The sequence below is a fragment of the Pan paniscus genome, chromosome 2 (genome assembly GCF_029289425.2).
Source record: "Pan paniscus chromosome 2, NHGRI_mPanPan1-v2.0_pri, whole genome shotgun sequence".
Taxonomy (NCBI): domain Eukaryota; kingdom Metazoa; phylum Chordata; class Mammalia; order Primates; family Hominidae; genus Pan; species Pan paniscus.
The window spans coordinates 133922137-133942323 of NC_085926.1; the positions used below are offsets into that span (position 1 = coordinate 133922137).

The window sequence follows — 20187 nt, forward strand, 5'->3', positions numbered from 1 at the left end:
GCTGTGTTGCCTTTGCCCCACTCCTTCAGCTTTGGCTCCTGGAAGCCTGTCTTCAAACTTGACACTCAAATAATACCAAGTTCCTGCTAGCTCCCACACATCCCATGCTGCTTTCTGCTTTGCTCCCTCTTACAGGACGTTTTCCCTTCAGCCAACTACACTACTCTATTCCAGGACTGGGTTTGGCAGATCCCCTCTCTGGTGTGTCTTCTTTTGCGTAAAGGTTATGTATCCACTTTCCTGCCCACTCAGACTGTGAGCTGCTTGAGGCAAAACCATAGAGTTCATAGTTCTTTATGTTGAAGGGTACCTGGCCTGTAGTGGGACTCAAATGTTTATTAAACTGTGTTGTAAAATACATGTGTTCTTCTGAATTGTCTAAATGATTTTTACCCATAGAATGTTACCTGATTTTTATATGTTCTCCTCCAAAATAAGAAAAATACTTAGAAAAGGAAATTGTGTGAATTAAAGTAACTTAAAATATAGCTAGACAGAGGCAAAAACTATTGGTGATATTTTGGAGTATATAATAAAGAATTTTTTAAAATTAGAAAATGGTAAAAGTTTAACCCCAAATATTCCTTTTGGAGATAGTTCTCAGAGAAAACAGTAGCTTTGCAGATTACATGCATTAAATATTAATAGCCTATTCATTATACTTCCCATATCAAATAATACAAAATAGTTCTCTGGTAAAATGTAGCCCTTTCTTAATTCAAACCAAGAAAAAACAAATTTTGCTTTTCTCATGTTCCCTAGACCCCAGAGCCATTTTTCATCCTGTTTTTCCCGAAGAAAAGATAAAATCCCTGTGAGGGAAGTGACTTGACCAAGTTACCCAGCTAGTCAGTGCAGAAGCTGACTGCCCACCTGGTGCTTTTTCCCCTCAGCCACACATTTCCTGTTTCTCCACTGCGGTAAAAATAAAAGTTAGTTTTTAAGCGCTTCCTAATTCCCATGTGTTCAAATCAGGTCCACTGCTGAATGTTTTTATATTACCCTTAGCCTCATTCAGACATTAGCCCTAAACCTAAAGCATTAATTTTTCTGTCATACCCATGTATACAGTTTCTTTGAGCATCAGAAAATCTTTTCTATAAGAGATGTTTTATTTTCTCAACTATATTAATTTTATTTATTTTATTTTTTAAATTTCTCAACTATTTTTGAAGTGGACATGACAAATAAAATATTCCAGGTCTCCTTTTTTACTCCACAAATAGGCCTTACTATACACTTTTGGTATTCTTTTAAACTGTTCTGTTGGAAGCAGTTTCCACACTGAGTCATCCACCCAAGATTGCCTATGTTTTCCAGGCAAAGTAATAGTTTTATTATTTCTAAATGACTCATTACTTCTGAATCATTACACCTTGTGTTCTCTGTTAAATAAAAAGTTTTCAAGACAATTTTCTACAGTTTTTTTCTGTTCCTAGTCTTCAAGTGATCCACCTAAGTGGCATGGACATTCAATCAACTCTGTCTTTTCTTTATGATTGATGTTGATCATTTCTTCTTTAACCCTTTCATCAGCTGAGATAAGCAGTGGAATTTCTTTACCTCATACTCTGCTCCAGATGTTTCCTGAAGTGGAACAAATAAATAGCAACATAGTATGTGTAACACCGTTCTATAATTTCCATCATTACATTAATGTTTAAGATTATATTAACTTACCAAATTTCTCCGTGAAATTAGGGAGAGACACCCCAAAAAATGTAGCTCTAATATCTGCAGGGAGATGAATTCAGCTTCAGGCATGGATTTCAGCACACATTCAGGAGAAAATATTCCCCATGTAGTTAAATATACTTGGCAGTGAAGAGACCGGAGTTAAATATTTGAGAGGAAGCGCCAGATAAAGATTTTAAGGCCACAAAAGTGGACAAGATTTGAGCATATATAAGATGAGAAACGGGGCAAAGCACAAAACTCTGAGGAAGACTGGCACATAGGGGACAAGAGGAGAGATGCGAGGAAGGAGACAGTGAATTTTCAAAGGGCAGGTGGAGAACCAGCCAAATATATCCCAGGAGTCAAGTGAGGGAAGTGTTTCATTCTTTTCAACTATAAAGCCATTGAAAATCCATATGACCTTAGGATAGGCAAAGATCTTAAGGTAGTATATATAAATGTATTAACTATAAAAGAAAAAATGATTAATTGGATTGATGAAATTAATTTACAGAATTAAAACCTCCTACTCTTCAAAAGCCACTGCTAAGAAAATGGAAAGAGAAGCCACAGACTGGGAGATAATATCTGTATTTAAAATATATATATAATGAACTCTTAGAATTCACTAATAAAAGATGACCCAAAAGATTCTGGATCGACACTTCACAAAAGAAGATATATATGAATTTTTAATAAGCATATGAAAAAATACTCAACATCATTAGTCAGCAGGGAAATGCAAATTAAAGCCACAGTGGGATACCACTTCACACTCACTAAGATGGCTAAAATTTACAAGTATCTGAAAGGATATAGAGCTACTAGAGCTCTCAAGTGCTGCTAAGGGTATAAAATGGTAGAACCACTTTGGAAAACAGTTTTGCAGGTTCTTATAAAGTTAAATGTACATTTATCATGATGCAGTAATTCCATTGCTAATTACCCAAAAGAAGTGAACACATATCCACAAAAAGACTTTTACTTGATTAGTCATAATAGCTTTAAATCATAATAGCGCAAACTAGAAACAGCTCAAATGTCCATCAGCTGTATGAATATACCAGAATTTGTTTTATCTATTTGTTGAATAGCATCAGAACATTTGAATAGACAAAACAAATTCTGGTACATTCATACAGTGGAATACTACTCAGCAGTGTAAAGGAATGTACAATTGATAACATACAGTAAAATGGATAAATCTCAAAACTAAGTGCTAAATGAGAGAAGCCAGAGAGAAAAGTACATATGTAATTATGCTAATATGAAGATCTAGAACTGGCGAGACTTACCTACAGTAATAGAAATCAGATCAGTGGTTGTTGGATATTATGGGTAAGGGAAATTGAGAAAGGGCCTAGGGATAATTTTGCGGTGATAAAAATGTTCTGTCTTTTTTAAGGCAGTGGTTACATGGTTCTTGTCAAATCTCACTAGACTACACACTTAATATGTTTTTTATTGTATGTAAATTATCAGTAAAGTTGATTTCAAAATAAAAGTGAAGCTCTAAAAAGCTGAAGGGAAGCTCTGTGTTTGTGGACAGCATTTGTCAATTAGTGGGCTTCACTGTAAGGTGATCATGTAGCTAGATGAGATTTCTATTTCTCCAGAAAAAGATTCTTTAATCCACAGTGGAGACTAGGAGCTGGAGTTAGTAAGCCTGGTTTTTGGTGACCTGGGCCTCCTTTATTTTCAATCCTTTACCACCGTCTTTGTCTGATGCCCCTGATGTTGGTGCTTTTCTGTTTCAGTTTTTTCCTCCCAGCACATCAACTTTCTATCTTCAGCAGGGTGAAAGAGGGATGATTTCTGAGCTTGTGGAGTGGGGGTATGGAGACCTAACTATTCTCTTACAGACTTTCAAACAGTCCCCCTATGTTTAATCCTCTACCCTACTCCATTTTCTGTGGTACCTGCTACCAACAAACCTTGGCTTTCTTTGGGTTGTGCAGGGTATGAACTGGTTTGCTTGTCATCAGTAAGCTGTCATTTACCATTCCTACTTCTCTTTTCTGTCTTCATCTGGAGTTACAGGTGTCTCTAGGTTTTTGAAGATGGAGTTTGCATTCCTGTTTCTCATTCTTATTATTTGGAGGAGACTTTAAAACTGTGAAACCCATACTGCACATTTTCAGCGTTACCAATACCAGACTCCTTATACCTCTCTAAACACACAAGCATTTTTCTATCTCTGTGCCTTCATAGAATTCCTTTTTGCTTACAAGGCGCAGTCCAACCTGTTTTTACCTGATAAGGCTCTTATCTTTCAAAAATCCAGTTCCTCTCCATCCTAACTTTTCTTATCTGCTGCTTCTAAACCTTTGTTTCACAGCAGATCTTCTTCATTAGGAACTGCCATATAGCAGTTTATTGTGGAGCTTTCCAGAGGCACTGGAAAGTATGTGTTAGAGTAATCGTAATCTGCTTAAAGTGGTGGTAATAGTAAGTGCTTGATAAATATCTGTTGAATGAACTCTAAAGATGCATATGAAACACTCGCCCAGAAATTAGGAAAACAGACTCTGGCCCTTTGTGGAGATGAAAGGACCAGCAGAGACCAAAAGCCTGGGGGGTGGGGCTGGCAGCATGCCACAGACCTGAGGTGCATAAATATACACATTCAGAACAATTATGATTTTGCAAGTAGTCTGTTGTATTAGGGGTATAAAGCAGACTATAACAGATGTTTAGACTGAAATTTTTCTCATATTTTATCTCATCTAAGATTATAAAACTCATTATTTCATATGCCATTAAGAAAAAACTCTATTGATTATGATAGAGTGCTTATCCTCTAGAAATTTTTTTACTCATTGAAAGAGTTCTATGAGACTTACGTTGACAGATTTTTTTTTTTTTTTTTTTTGAGATGAAGTCTGTCTTTGTTGCCCAGACTGGAGTGCAATGGCACGATCTCGGCTCACTGCAGCCTTAGACTCACTGCAGCCTCTGCCTCCCGGGTTCCATTAATTCTCCTGCCTCAGCCTCTCAAGTTAGCTGGGATTACGGGCACACACCACCATGCCCAGCTAATTTTTGTATTTTTAGTAGAGATGGGGTCTCACCATGTTGGCCAGGTTGATTGTGAACTCCTGACCTCAGGCAGTCTGCCCACCTTGGCCTCCCAAAGTGCTAGGATTATAGGCATGAGCCACCACACCTGGCCTGATGGATATTTTTAACTATATATCACTCTTGTGCATATATAAATAAAATACAGTGGAAATAATTGGCTAAAATATTTCTAGAATTTCATCTATTCGGATTCAGACTCTTTAAAATCACTTTTCAATTTAGAGCCACCTATGTTTATACTTTCTTTCTCTGCCATCCAGAGTGTTTGGTGATGATGCATTTCTTAAAAGAGTGTTCTGCTATGATCTTTGGGAATTTTCTGCCAAGTTATTCTGCATGTTTTTTTACAATGGTGTTTTCTTGACCTTACTAGAGTGCGTTCAATAAATGACAACCATGTCACAGTTCTGCCTGACCAATAGGGATTTTAAGATGCTACCAACTATAAGATGTATTTCCATTTAAGTGATGTTAAAATGTCCAAAAAAAAATGTATTTTAGAATTGAAAAATACTGTAGCTCAATAATTAATGTGATTCTGGCCTCAGAAACTTTCTCTTTGTTCCTGTTATTTAAAGGCTGCTGCTTTGTAAAAATGTATTTATAACCAAACTTTTCTTCTAAACTGTCATTTTTGTGAAAATTTTTAAGGTTTTCTTTTCTACTTTGAAGTTTTCTTGTCTTCACATTTTTTTGCCTAAAGTTAGCAGAGGCACTTTTATTTCTATCAACTTTTAAAAGAAGCCTGATGAAAAAATAGACCTTCTACATCTCAAATGATTTAATGAAGTGCCCACTAATATGTAGAGAGAAATATTTGTTGGTTAATCTAACAGAGTTAAAGCTTATTGCACAAACAGATGTCATCCTAGTGGAAGATTTTTAGTAAATTGCTAAGGAACTTTTTCTCTCCTTTGCTCCTTCTTGATCAGCATTATTTAATCAATAAACATATTACCTCATACTTCTTTTTGTATTCTGGCCTTCACGAGAAGCCCTAGATCAAGCTAGTCATTTGTACCATCTCTACTTCTACATCAGTCCTGCTCAGTGTTTCAGGATCTATCCTTACTTTTGCCTGTTCCTAATCAGATACCTCCTTATTTTCATTAACATCTATTTCAGATTTTCACTATCTTCCCAAATTCCTTAATACCTCTCCTGCCCCCTAAACTTTAATCAATAATTTTGCTTTCAGTTTCACTGAGAAAAATTGAACCTGTCATGGAAAAAAATTCCTTGTATTTTTCTTCTTCCATTTATAAACTGGTTTCTTTCCCCCTGCCTCACTAGGAAAGGTATCCACCTTCCTCTGAGACTAATCCCCTCACCAGGGCTTTGGCTACTAGTTCCTGGGTCCTCAAAGCTTTTTCTGGATCTTTCCCTTCAACATGTACACAAGCTCAAATATCTTCTATCCTTTAAGAAAAAATTCATATCTCCATTCTCTTCTAGCTGCCGTTTTATAGCCCTCCTTTTCTTAGCAAAAAAACTAATGGAAAATCTAGTCTACCTACACCACTTTTTTTGACACCAAGTCCCTGAAATTGCACGTGATAAGGATACCAGCAACCTTCATATTGGCAAATCCAGTTTTTTGTTTTTCCTGGACCTCTTAGTAACATCCAGTGCTAGTGCCCTCCATTTGGAAAGTCCCTTCTTCAGCCTCCATAAAACTGCTTTCTCCTGGTTTTCTTGTTATCTTTTTCTCTTTCTTCTTAGACTCCCTCTAATAATTCTGTTCCTCTCTTCAACCCAGAAATGTCATTGATCCTCAACTTTTCCTCAGTCCAGAGCTCCCCTCACTTTATGCACTCACCCTGAGTAAATTCTCAGAGCTGCGTCTCCAACCCAGATCTTTCTGCTGACCTCCAGGTTTTTGTGTTCACATTTCATTCAGTCATCACCACTTAGATATTCCACAGGTACCTCCTCAAACAACACATTCAGAAAATAACTTTATCTGTCCTGTGGCCACCCCCGGTAAAACAAAAACAAAAAGTCTGTTTTAGGATTAGCAACACAAGTCTCCCAGTACTTAAGCCAGAAATCCAAGATTCCACCCTGTCACTTTCCCCTCCTGCTGTTCTATGGATTCTTCCTCCTGGGCTAATCAGTGCCCTCCTCTTTGTTATTACTGTCACCTACTTGGTTTAGATTCTCATCACTTCTTGCATGGATTATTATCATAACCTCCTAATCGATTTCTAGGTCTTCAGTCTGGTTCCTATCTATCCTCCACTCAGGTGCTACAGTGATCTTTCTGTAACAAATTTCATCATGTTACTCTTACTCTCTAGCCTAAAAGTCTTTGTTTTTCTCATAGCTTTCAGAATAAAGTTCAGACTCCTTAGTTTAGCATACAAAGGCCAACTGTGACTGTATGCTCTGTTTTCCTGCCCTCTTGCTTGTCTCTGTACGCCCCCCAGTGAAACTGGCTGGAACTACTGGTACTTCGGCATTCACTGTGCAGTGTTCTGCCTCTCTGCCTTCACATATGTGTTTCCCTCTACCTGGAGTATTCTTCCCTTCCTTTTTGTCTAAGTAGCTCTCATTGATCCTTCAAAATTATGTACCTACATCGCTATATTTCAGGAAGCTTTTCCTGACTCCTCAGTCTGATTCAGATGCTCCCTCTCAAAACAGACAAAGGACATGAAGAAAGGCTTCACAAGTGAACAATGACAAAATGTCTAATAGGTAAATGAGAAGATATTCAGACTTACCAGCAATCAAGGAAATGAAGATTAAAACAATGTACTTCCATTTTTTTCATCAATCAAATTACCAAAAATTTAAAGAGAGGAATCAGTCCAAGAAAACATGGAGAAACAGGCCCTCTTCTAGATTGGCCCTATGTATCTAATGACTTTTTTTGAAAAAGCATATGTACACACACACACACATCTTTTGACTCAACATTTTACTGTGTGGAATATATTATAAGCAAATAACTGAAGAGCTATGTAAAATAAATGTAAAAGAATATTTATCACTGCTTATTTGAAAACAAATAGTAAATAACCTAAATGTTCAGCAATAACAAATGGCTACATTTATTTATATGATAGAATGTTATTCATTAAAATGATCTATGTCTATTTTGACCTGGAAGTACATTTATAAGATATTGTCAAAGTAAGTTATAGTATGGTCCAAATTTTGTAAAAAATACATACATTTATAAATTTTTGCAAGAGAAAGTTAAAGTATATCCATAAGAATATCAACAGTGTTTATTTCTGCTTGTGAGTATTGTCCAACTTTTCTGAAAAGAACATTTATTAATTGTGGGAGCAAAATGGGAGAAACTTGGCCTCACTCCTGATAGCTGCTGTGCTTGCTTGCTTCTGTCCCTGCCCTCATTAAACATTGAGCACTCCGAAGACATCACTATATGTCATTTGGCATCATTCTCCCAGGGTCAGGCACAGAGTAGGAAATGTTTGATAAGTGAATTAGAGCAATAACAGCAATAATATTTATTGAGCATTCCCTGAGTCTTAGGTACTGTTGTAAGCATCTGACATATGTTAACTTAATCTTCATGAGATGGGTATCATTATTCTCTCCATTTTGCCGTTGAAACAGACTGACAAGGTTAACCACCTTATATTAGGCCACACTGGCAGGATTGGGCTTCAAAACCATGGAGTCTAGCTTTCTCTTAGACGCAGGATAGCATGGTGCTTCTGAGTTAGGTTGGATCTCTGATTGAAAATAGTGGATTAGATTCCATGTCTAAGATTCCATCTAGTTAACTGGGCATCAATTGAATTATGGTCTGAATAAAAAGGCAGAATTTGACACCCATGGGTCTGAAACAAATAGCCGGGAAAGTAATCTTTGATTCTTTGGCATTTTTTTTTAACTCAAATGATTTTAGACTGTAAATTTCTCATTGATAGTTGGTGCTACCCCTTGAGGTTTGGTTTTCTGCTGTTGATGTCCTTTCAAAACTTACTCAAAGACCTAAATTTGTGATTCGTTCTTTTAAGTCTTGCCCCATCCCCTTTTTCTTTCTCAGCAAGATGACTCGTGAAAAGTTCATCAGATTTTTATTTATTTACTTATTTTTATTTATTTTTTTTTCTGAGATGGAGTCTCGCTCTGTCACCCAGGCTGGAGTGCAGTGGCGTGATCTCGGCTCACTGCAACCTCTGCCTCCCGGGTTCAAGAAATTCTCCTGCCTCAGCCTCCCGAGTAGCTGGGACTACAGGCCATGTCATCTCCCACATTGTCTCCTTGCTTTCTCTGCTCCACCCACTTTGGTCACTTTGCCATTCTTTTAGTGAATCACGCATGCTCCACTCTAGGGCCTTTGTACTTGCGGTTATTCTACCCTGGAGGATTTACCTCATAATACCTCCTTGGCCTGCTTCCTCTAGTCTTTCAGGTCTCTGCTTTTCAGATGTCAGTGAGGTCTTCTCTGACAACCCTTCATAAAACAGCACCCTCCCAGCATTTCTAAACCCTTGCCCTGCATCATTTTTCTCCCCAACACATGCCACCATATGATAAGTTTATATGTTTAACTTGTATATTGGGTTTTTTCCCCTTGTTTTATTTCCTGCTCTATCCCTAGTGTATACAAAGAACCTGGTACACACAGTAGGTAGTCAGTATTTGTTGACGGAATAAATACATTGACAGAACCTTCTTGGAAAGCAACTACAGTATATTTTAAAAGCTGTTTTTTAAATAGAATGATTAAGTAAATTCTGTCCACTTGATGCAGAGAGAGAGATATCCACATGGGGCAGGGTCTGGGAGATGGGATCAAGATCAGTAATGAAACTTGTGTTTTCTTTCAGTAAGCAAAAAGAAGATGATGGGAGAATAATTTCTAAGAGTAGAGGAAGTTTGAGACTCAAGAACAGGTACTAGGTGTTGGTAGTCTTTGAGAAGACTAGGTTGATGGAAGCAAAAGGTTGGTGCAGGGACATAGTAGAAAATATGATTATAGATGGATTGGAACAGGTGTTGAGGGACTTAAAAGTGAGTCAAAAGAGGTAGACTTGCTGTGATCCATGAGGAGATCAGAAGTGTGAATTTTTAAGCTATGAGGGATGAAAATGCCGTGTAAATCTAAGCTTCTTAATATCATATAAGGTGGCAAGGAGCATGCAATAAGAAATTCATCTCAGAGGCAGATGTGACAAGGCAGAGTTGAGGTAATATTACTCTAGGCAATAAGGAGTATAAGGTGTGATGAAACAAAGGCATGAGTTGAATATCAGCTGTAAGGGATATTGCAGATAATAAAGCGTGGTGGTTAACTGCATATGGGATGCAAAGAAAGAGGAAATCAAAAGTTCCAGCATTAAAAAAATTTCCTTTTAATTATTTTTTTTTTATTACAGGTTTCTCTGTCATTCACAGAAAAATGAATCATTTAAACCTTTGGAGGACTCAGTTATCACAATACTTCTCTACTACCAACTAAGATTTATGATAGTAAATTTATGAGAGCAAATTTCCATGTTATAGAACTGTTGAAGAACTAAAAGAGGATATTCTTTCATCAAAATAATTCTGCAGTATCATAATACTACTAAATAAAATTTAAAAGCACAATTATTAACTTATTAAATTTGCCACACATGTGCAGCAGCTACTGTATCCTGATAGTGACCAAACCTCAAATATAAATGGTTTCCCTTCATGGGAAAAGCCATTATATTTGGAAGAAACCACTGAACATTGTTATTAAATATATTTTCAGCTAACTGTCATTTAGGAGAATTTTCATGAAACAAGTTCTAGAAAGTTCCAAGTCCCACCAGTAAGTGGATTTGATATTATGGCAGCAACTTACAGACTTGTGGTTAGTACTGTGAACCACTACAGCAGCGTGGTGATAGACCGGCGTTTTGAACAAGCTATACATTATTGCACTGGAACCTGCCACACCTTCACACATGGAATTGACTGCATTGTGGTACACCATAGTGTTTGTGCAGACCTCTTGCACATCCCTGTGTCTCAGTTCAAAGATGCAGATCTGAACTGTATGTTTCTACCCCATGAAAATGGGCTTTCTTCGGCTGAAGGAGACTATCCCCAACAGGCCTTCACAGGCATACCCAGGGTCAAGAGAGGATCTACATTTCAGAATACCTACAACTTAAAGGACATTGCAGGAGAAGCAATCAGTTTTGCCAGTGGGAAAATAAAAGAATTTTCCCTTGAAAAACTCAAAAACTCTAACCATGCAGCTTACAGAAAGGGAAGGAAAGTTAAGTCTGACTCATTTAATAGGAGGTCAGTTGATTTGGACTTGCTTTGTGGCCATTATAACAACGATGGGAACGCCCCATCCTTTGGTTTACTGCGGAGTTCCTCAGTTGAGGAAAAACCTTTGTCTCATAGAAACTCACTGGATACGAACCTGACTTCCATGTTTCTTCAAAACTTTTCTGAAGAAGACTTGGTTACTCAGATTTTGGAAAAACATAAAATAGATAATTTTTCTTCTGGGACAGACATAAAGATGTGCTTGGACATCTTATTGAAATGCTCTGAGGATTTAAAAAAATGCACAGACATCATAAAACAATGCATAAAGAAAAAATCAGGGAGTAGCATCAGTGAAGGAAGTGGTAATGATACAATTTCTAGCTCTGAAACTGTCTATATGAATGTAATGACCAGGTTAGCATCCTATCTGAAAAAGTTACCATTTGAATTCATGCAGTCTGGGAATAATGAGGCTCTAGATTTAACAGAACTGATCAGTAATATGCCTAGCTTACAACTGACTCCCTTCTCCCCAGTGTTTGGCACTGAACAACCCCCTAAATATGAAGATGTTGTCCAGCTCTCAGCTTCTGACTCTGGACGATTTCAAACTATTGAATTGCAAAATGACAAGCCTAATTCTAGGAAGATGGACACTGTACAATCCATTCCAAACAACTCCACAAATTCCTTATATAACTTAGAGGTAAATGATCCTAGAACTCTAAAAGCTGTCCAGTTCCAATCACAGTCATTAACCATGAATCCTTTAGAAAATGTTTCTTCTGACGACTTAATGGAAACTCTTTATATTGAAGAAGAGTCAGATGGAAAGAAAGCATTAGATAAAGGACAAAAGACAGAGAATGGACCTAGTCATGAGTTATTAAAGGTAAATGAACATAGAGCAGAATTTCCAGAACATGCTACTCATCTTAAAAGATGCCCCACCCCAATGCAAAATGAAATTGGTAAGATATTTGAGAAATCATTTGTTAATCTACCTAAGGAAGACTGTAAATCAAAAGTTTCTAAATTTGAAGAGGGAGACCAGAGAGATTTTACAAATTCCAGTAGCCAGGAAGAGATAGATAAATTGTTAATGGATTTGGAATCTTTTTCACAGAAGATGGAGACCTCTCTAAGAGAGCCACTTGTGAAGGGTAAAAACTCTAATTCTTTAAATAGTCACAGTCAGTTGACCGGTCAGACCCTTGTAGATCTTGAGCCTAAATCTAAAGTCTCTTCACCCATAGAAAAAGTCTCACCTTCCTGTCTAACAAGGATTATTGAAACCAATGGACACAAAATAGAGGAAGAGGATCGAGCCCTCTTACTGCGAATCCTGGAAAGCATTGAAGACTTTGCTCAAGAACTAGTTGAATGCAAATCAAGCAGAGGGAGCCTATCACAAGAAAAGGAAATGATGCAAATTCTACAGGAAACCTTGACAACTTCCTCCCAGGCCAATTTATCAGTCTGTAGAAGTCCTGTTGGTGATAAAGCCAAAGATACTACTTCAGCAGTTTTGATTCAGCAGACTCCAGAGGTGATCAAGGTAAGACCCAACAATTTTGAGTCCTAGGAACTCTTTAAAAAATGTTTAGTGTTTGAAAATTTTATAAAGAAAAACTTTTTTGTTAGCCATTTTTTGTTCTACTAAAGCTCTGCCCTACACTAGGAATGATCTCACTCAGCTCAGAGTCAGTAAAAAGCAAAGATTATACAAGATGATAGAGGAAAAAAAAAAGCAAAGACTTTAGACTCAGACTGGTTCCTACTGCCCTCCCCATACCCTTCATCTTCTTCCCAGCTCTGTGACCAAAGAAAAATTACTTACCTTTAATATCCTCATCTTTATGGTGGAAATAATAAGGATCAAAATAACTTGTGTGAAACATAAGCAAGGTTCCTTACACAAAGTAGGCATTTAATATTAGTCGTCACCCTCCCCAGCCAACCAAGAGACCAGTTGTTACTGCATGCCTGTGTAGACCTGTGTAAGGTTAGTGTAGAGTACAAAAGGAGAGAAGACATGATTCTTTAAGAGCTTAAAATCCACTTGTAGAGACAAAACTGACAATGTCTGAAACAGTTCATGAGCATGTGAACACCATTCTGAAAGTATTGTCATAACAGTAGGCCTTCAAAGAAGATAAAGACTAAAGGGTAAGATTTGATTCTCCAGGCAACTGAGAATAAATACCAATCTAGAATCACAGAAGTATTTTCAAAAGTTTTTAATCCATCCCCCTACTGAAAGCACTGTTTTTGAATACTCCCAGAAAGGCAGTTGTCTTCCCATTTTATTTACATACGTGTGTCATAGCACAACAAGATTATTCCTTGTTCGTTTTATAAGTCCAACATGGGTTAGCAAGAGGCTCTGCTCTACTTCACTCAAGGACCCAGTCTGATGGAGGCTCCATGTTCTTACTGCTGCCCATTGACCCATCTAGGATATGTGGCTTTTGAGTTCACTGAAGGAGGGGAACAAAGGGGTGATGCTTTTAACTGCCTTGTCCCAAACTTGGACACACTTCATTTCTGTTCACAGTCCAGTGATTCCCAACCTAAAATCTAAGAAACATAGAAAAGCACATGGAATATTTGTTAAGCACTGCCCCTACCACATGAATGAGCTATATGTATCAACATGTATGAATTCAGACATAAAGCCAAATCGACAAAAGCAAGTTGTAAAATAAGGATATGAATCATTTTGAGATACATACATTTTTACAAAAAGTATGAAGAAATACATGGATACACAAAATCCAATGTTAATGGTTAATCCTGGAGGAAGGGAAATGCAACTGAGGAAGGGCGTACAGGGGGCCTGAATAGTATTAGTCATATTTTACTTCATAATCTGGGTAGTAGATCCGTAAGTATTTTGTCATGTTATTCTTTGTGCTTTTTTATATTCTTAAATATTACGTAGTAATTTTTTTAAAAACTAATTGGATATTTGAGATGCCATTTATGTGGCCAAGTTAAAATACAAGTTACATATTAGGCTTCTCATTACAACTGTCATTTGAGCAGGGGAACAAATGCATATTGTCATTAGATGAATCTTTCTTTCCCTGGTACATGTTGAGCATCCAAAATCCAAAGTGCTCCAAAATTTGAAACTTTTTGGGCACCAACATGATGCCAGAAGTGGAAAATTCTGCACCTGACCTTGTGACAGGTCACAGTCAAAACGCTATCAAAACCTTGTTTCACGTACAAAATTCTTTAAAATACTGTGTAAAATTACCTTCAAGCTATGTGTATATATGAAACAAATAAATTTCGTGTTTAGACTTGGGCCCCATCCCCAAGGTATCTCATTATGTATATGCAGATATTCCAAAATCCAAAAAAATTCTAAACCTAAAACACTTCTAGTCCTGAGCATTTTGAATAAGGGATACTCAGTCTGTATGTTTTGTGGCTGCTATTCTTCTGTGGACTTTTTTAGTCACTAGCAACACTAAAGTTTAAAACAATACATACTTTTAATAAGGTTACTAAGTGATTATTTGGGTCTAAATATCACAGATGTTCCCTGAGCATTTCTGTGAAATTACTTTGTGTGAATCTCCTCATTTGTTGGTTCACAGGTGGTAGTATCTTTAGTTTGGGGTCAACACTAGGGGAGAAACTTGGAATTAATCACAAAAGTAAGAAAAATCCCTTCACATGGTTTTTTTTTCCACATGACACATTGCAGTACACAGGCAATACTGATGTGCTTAATAGTTTATTATAAAGGAAAGAAAATACTTACATAGCAACTTCAAAATTATAATAATGTCATAAGAGCTACCAGTTATTGTGAACTAAGGCATACTAAGACATTTAAAGGTATTATCTCACTATTTTTCCTCACAATAACCTGTCTGCCCATTGAAGAAACATCTGCTTTCTCTGATGACCTATTCCAATATCTTAAAACCATTATAACCAGAAGCTCTCACTGTGATACGGTGTTTTGAATTTTACTCAACCCTCTTCCCCCATTATCTTCTGTGACAAAAAGGAGACAAATTCTCTAAAAAGAGATGGACTGCATAAAGTAGAAAATGTCTGAGCATCACCTGTCCTGTGTCCCTGGCTAACACCTCATGAGTGGGTTCCCCGTGACCCCCAATCTAGGTACAGCTACCTTAAAATGCCACACTGGGCTCTAAATGTGCTTCCCACTTTTTTGACAAGTAATGGACTGAAATCAGAATCTTATTAAAAGATTGTCTCCTGCCATTCTTTTAAATAAGTTTCAATATCACAGAATATAATAAAATTTGATGAGATTTCTTCTGATAAAAGTTGGAAAAGTACTTAATGAAAAGCTAATTCAAAGAGACAGGTAATATAAAATGTTTAATTCAGGAAGATGCTTAATGCAAGAAGACAAACCATTCTTCCTTGACTCAGTTGCCTTCCTACTTGTCTTTTTTTAATCTTTCTTTTCTTATGAAAAATTTAAGTGAGGAATTGGCAAACATTTCTATGAAGAGCAAGATAGTAAATATTTTAGGCTTTATGGGTCAGAGTCTCTGTCATGTAGTCTTATTTGCCCTTTGCAAGACAAACCAACAAACAAACAACCCAATGCTTTAAAAATGTAAACCATTCTTAGCTCCAAGACTTAGAAAAACAGGCAGTGGGCCAGATTTGGTCCATGGACTGAAGTTTGTCAACCCATCTTAAGCAAATAGAAAAGTATGGTGAATGATACAAAAGCACTGTTATCACCCACCATTTAGCTTTGTCAAATCTTAACATTTTACTGTTTGCTTCAAATCTTCTCCAAATACCTTTTGTCCCAGGGGAATTCAGCAAGAGACTATATAGATATATATGAATCCATTATTTCTCTCAAACCTAAGCTCTGTAATAGTTTTATCTTGATGATCAAGGGCAACAAAAATTGTTCTAACAGAACTTTCCTTCCTAGAGAATATAAAGGGAAATTTCAGACTGCTCTGCTTATATTATTATGAATTCCAAGTTAGTAGAATCCACACCAATAAGGGATAAAGAGTAAGAAGCCTACCTGTCCTTCAGGTGGTAACCTTTTCCCATCCGTTTTCTGGAGTTTAAAGTCAGAATTTAAGCAGGCAGTCTGCCTGACAACCTAATTCACATCTGATCTTCTCTTTTTCCATTCAGCCTCCAAAAATGTTATCTCAAGCTCTCAAATGTACCCGAGGTAAAAATGAAATAGTGAAATAAGAATATGGAAGGAGATGTGTGAATCTCTCTTAAGTTTCCACATCTGGGCTACTAGCCTCTGTTGGCCTTTATTTAGCATTAAATGGCTATTTGTTGAATGAATAAACGAGTAAGTGGATGAATAACCAAGTGAGGGGGTGTTCACTTTCCTGCTTTGTCTCCTCAAATGGAAACTGCTCCCTTGCCTGAGGGCCATCCCTTTCCCTGCTTTTTGCTTCTCAAGGATGGGTACAAGAGGACCTGACATCAGCCCTTCTCAGACTTCAGGGTAGTGCCTCAGCAAGACTCAAGTATCTTACTTACCTAGACCTCTAAGTCTTTTAATTCCTCTAGCCTTTAACACCTAAAAAACGACAGCACCCTAGGAAGGGTCTGGTCACCTTTCCTGGCAAGAGGGAAAGACATCATGTGAGTGTAGATTGTTTTACTTTATTGTGGGGGCAGAAATCCCTCGATAATATGCTGTAGCCATTTCGAGGAGAGGGTGCTTTCTCGATCACCATTGTTCCCACAGGCTTTCTTACAGTACGCTATATACGAGCTCTTTGTTTAAATTTTGAAAATTTTGTAACAATTTACTTTTCTTTAAGGAATACCTATATATTCATTGTCCTTTTGCCCATTCTTAGAAGTTGCCATCTTCCTCCTCATGGATTTGGGTTGGAAAAGGATATTTCTGGCCGTTTAATTTTAGTACAATTGTTTGTTTATTTGTTTTTGGATGCCCGAGAGAAATCTTTGAAGGTGAGCATAATTTCTGTTGTTACTAGAACTCACTTTGCTTTCTTCTAACCCTGAGCAGGAATTTGTATTTGAGATTTCATTCCAGAGGAAATAAAGAACCTTCCTAGGTTAATGATCTAACATTTAGGTTTCCTCATTGTTTAGATAGTATAGTGTATAGTTTTATATGCATATTTGAATGCAGAATAATTAGGAAAATAAATTTAACATTTTAGCAAAGCACATTTTAGGAACTTTGTTAAACGTTCCTTGTGGAGCCTTAATAAACACTTTTCTCTCTTTACTTTCTAGGTTTATATCCATGCCTTCATTAACATTAGCCAGTCATGTCACTGAGGGAAAATGTTTCTTCCCTAGCTTTGTAGGTGCTCATGGTGCCTGGATTCAGTGCTGGGAATGCTTAAGTAGAAATCAAGACACTTAGCAATACAATAGGAAACCATTCTCTCCTCCTCTCAATTGCCACCAAGCAGATTAATAAAAGTAAACACATCTGCCTGGTGGCAAATAGGAATTTGTGGAATGAGCCCAACCTGAATATCCCCCTCCACCTTTGGTGGCTTCTGACGTCAGGTACCTTTGCATTAATACCTGCATTCTTTCTGATTAACATCAGGTATCTCAAATATGTCCCCACCTATGTTCACAAGAGCCTGGTAGATATATATGTACTGATGTAGAAGGGTCAAGATAAAGTTAAAAATGTAAATTGCAAGATGTACCATTATGATCCCTTTTTGTTATTAATATATTTTTATGCACACAAAGTTTGGGGTACATATGCTCAATATTATTCATGTTCCTCCAGAAGTAGAAAGTGAATCTCATATCCAGGTGTTCCTGATAAGTCTGCCCTCTCCCAGCCTCCACTCCACCCTTGGCAGGAGTGAAGAGGAGCTCCCAGAACCCAGCTTGCTCCATTAAGCCCACAGGCCTGTCCAACCCTCACAGCTTCACCACCACTCTCTGACTTAAGGTCATCAGGACTAATCTGTCTAATATGCCCTTTCATCCTTGTTTACATTAGTCAGCACCAGAAATCCAGGAATCCAGATCACCCCCCATCCCCCACCCCACTTTCCTCCTCACACTGCTCTTATATATTTCCTAAGTCCACTTCCAACCCTCCCAACTCCTGAAATCGTTTCACCATGTCCTCTTGCACTCTGAATTCATGATGATTTACCGGCAAAGTTTCCTATGTCATATCTCTTCTCTAAACATTTCCCTTCCTATTATAACTTAAACTCGTCTCTTCCTAAGGATACTGTAGCCAGTGAAATGGTGGCTCTATTCTTTCTCATTCCCACCCCCTATCCCACTGGGCCTGGAGGGGGCAGTAAGGGTCCTTGCATTTCATTGCTGCTCTAGACTATTCTCCTGGCTGCCTCCCTGAAACCAGCCCCGCCCCAACTTTGAACTAATACCATTAGACTCTGCTATCCACTACCTCTTCTGATTGTAGTCATCTACCAACCCAGGTCACTTATTTCTTGAAGGTTTTATCTCCTGGCTTTATGACACACTTTTCAGTATTACTCTTGCCACTGTTCGAGTGTTTGATAGATAAGGTATCCAATACAGGAGCTTCTCAATTCCTTGATCTCCTCTAATGAGTCTGTCCTCTGCCCTTCTTCGTTCATTTTCTGGCCTTATGTTTATGTCAGTGGTTTTAAGAGTATGGTTCCCAACTAATACTGTTAGCATTACCTGGGCACTTGATAGAAATGCATATTCTCCTACCCCAACCCAAACCTAGTAAATCAGAAACTCTGGGGGTAGGGCTCAACACTTTTTGGTTTTAACAAGCCCTCCGGGTGATTCTGATGCATGATTATGCTTGAGAACCACTGCCATAATTCGTCACTAAAATCATTCCCTTGAATATACTCTGAGGTTCCTTGTCATCCCCTCATTTCATGGTACCCACCTGGAACAGCTCCAACTCAGATTAAATCGTGTTCTCTGTCTACTCTGAGCTTTTATTCGTGCAGCTGAACTTGGCTACAGAAGATCACACAACCATGCTGAGTGGTCTTGCTTTAAATTCATGACCACCAACCTCTAGTGGGTCTTTAGTACTGTGTGGCAGTCCTACTGTGTTTCCCTAGTCCATTCACTTTCCACTCTGCAGGTGCCTTTTTCCCTGTCTTCTAACCTCCAGCATCTTTCCCATCCTCACCCTCAGCTAACCTTGTTTCCTATTTTACTGAGAAAACTAAAGCAATCAGAAGAGACCTTTATCTATCTCCTACCCATGTCAGTACTAAATATCTTCTCCCTTTCCTTCTATTTCTATTATTTCTATACATGAATCATCCAAGCTCCTATCTTTTTCTTTTCTTTCTTTCTTTTTTTTTTTCTTTGAGGTGGAGTCTCACTCTATTGCCCAGGCTGGAGTGCAGTGGTGTGATCTCGGCTCACTGTAACCTCTGCCTCCCTCGATTCTCCTGCCTCAGCCTCCCGAGCAGCTGGGACTACAGGCGCATGCCATCACGCTCGGCTAATTTTTGTATTTTTAGTAGAGACGGAGTTTCACCATGTTGGTCAGGCTGGTCTTGAACTCCTGAGTTTGTGATCCGCCCACCTCGGCCTCCCAGAGTGCTGGGATTACAGGCGTGAGCCACCGCGCCCATCCCCAAACTCCTATCTAAGGCCAGACCTACACTGGGGCTTTATTAATAGATACCATCCCCTCCCATCAACTCACAAACACTCCTGCAGAGATTGACCCATTTCTCCCCTGCAGTCATCAGTTTTTCTCCTCTGCTCAATCACTCCTTCAGCAGATAAACATGCTACAATTCTCCCAGCTTTAAAACAAAACAGACCCCTAGTGCTCCAACATACCAGTTGAGTTAACACTCATTTGTCTGCTCTTCTTCACTCCAGGGCTCTCTGAAAGAGCTGTTATTATTGTTTCCAGTTCCTCCTCTAGCCCTCCTCTTTCTAAATATACCAGACATATTCCCATTTGCTATTCCTTCTTCCTACAACACCCCCACCCCATACCTGCAGGACTCACTCCATCACCACATCCGTCTTTGTAAAAATATCACTTCACTGAGGCCTTTTTGCCCTAAAAATTTCATGCACACATACAATCTTTGGCATTCCCTTTCCCCCTCTACTGTTTTTTTTTTCCCCTAACACTTACCACCCCCTGATATATTATTTCAATTACTGTTTCTTTTTCTCCACTGACTCCTACCACTAGAA

The 20187-nt window shown here is 38.1% G+C and overlaps 1 protein-coding gene across 5 annotated transcripts in view; it reads left to right on the forward strand.

The window, feature by feature from the left end:
• The window catches only part of PPP2R3A (protein phosphatase 2 regulatory subunit B''alpha), a 182182-nt gene that overhangs the window by 25260 nt on the left and 136735 nt on the right, over positions 1-20187 (forward strand). For 4 of the 5 annotated variants that reach the window (XM_034957441.3, XM_063602939.1, XM_008976073.6 and 1 more), the window contains exon 2: positions 10122-12556. The exons of the other annotated variant lie outside the window; for it this stretch is intronic. In XM_034957441.3, coding sequence (XP_034813332.2) covers positions 10562-12556 — 1995 coding nt within the window. In that variant the 5' untranslated portion in view covers positions 10122-10561. The remainder of the gene's footprint in view (positions 1-10121; positions 12557-20187) is intronic. 5 annotated transcript variants of the gene reach the window in all.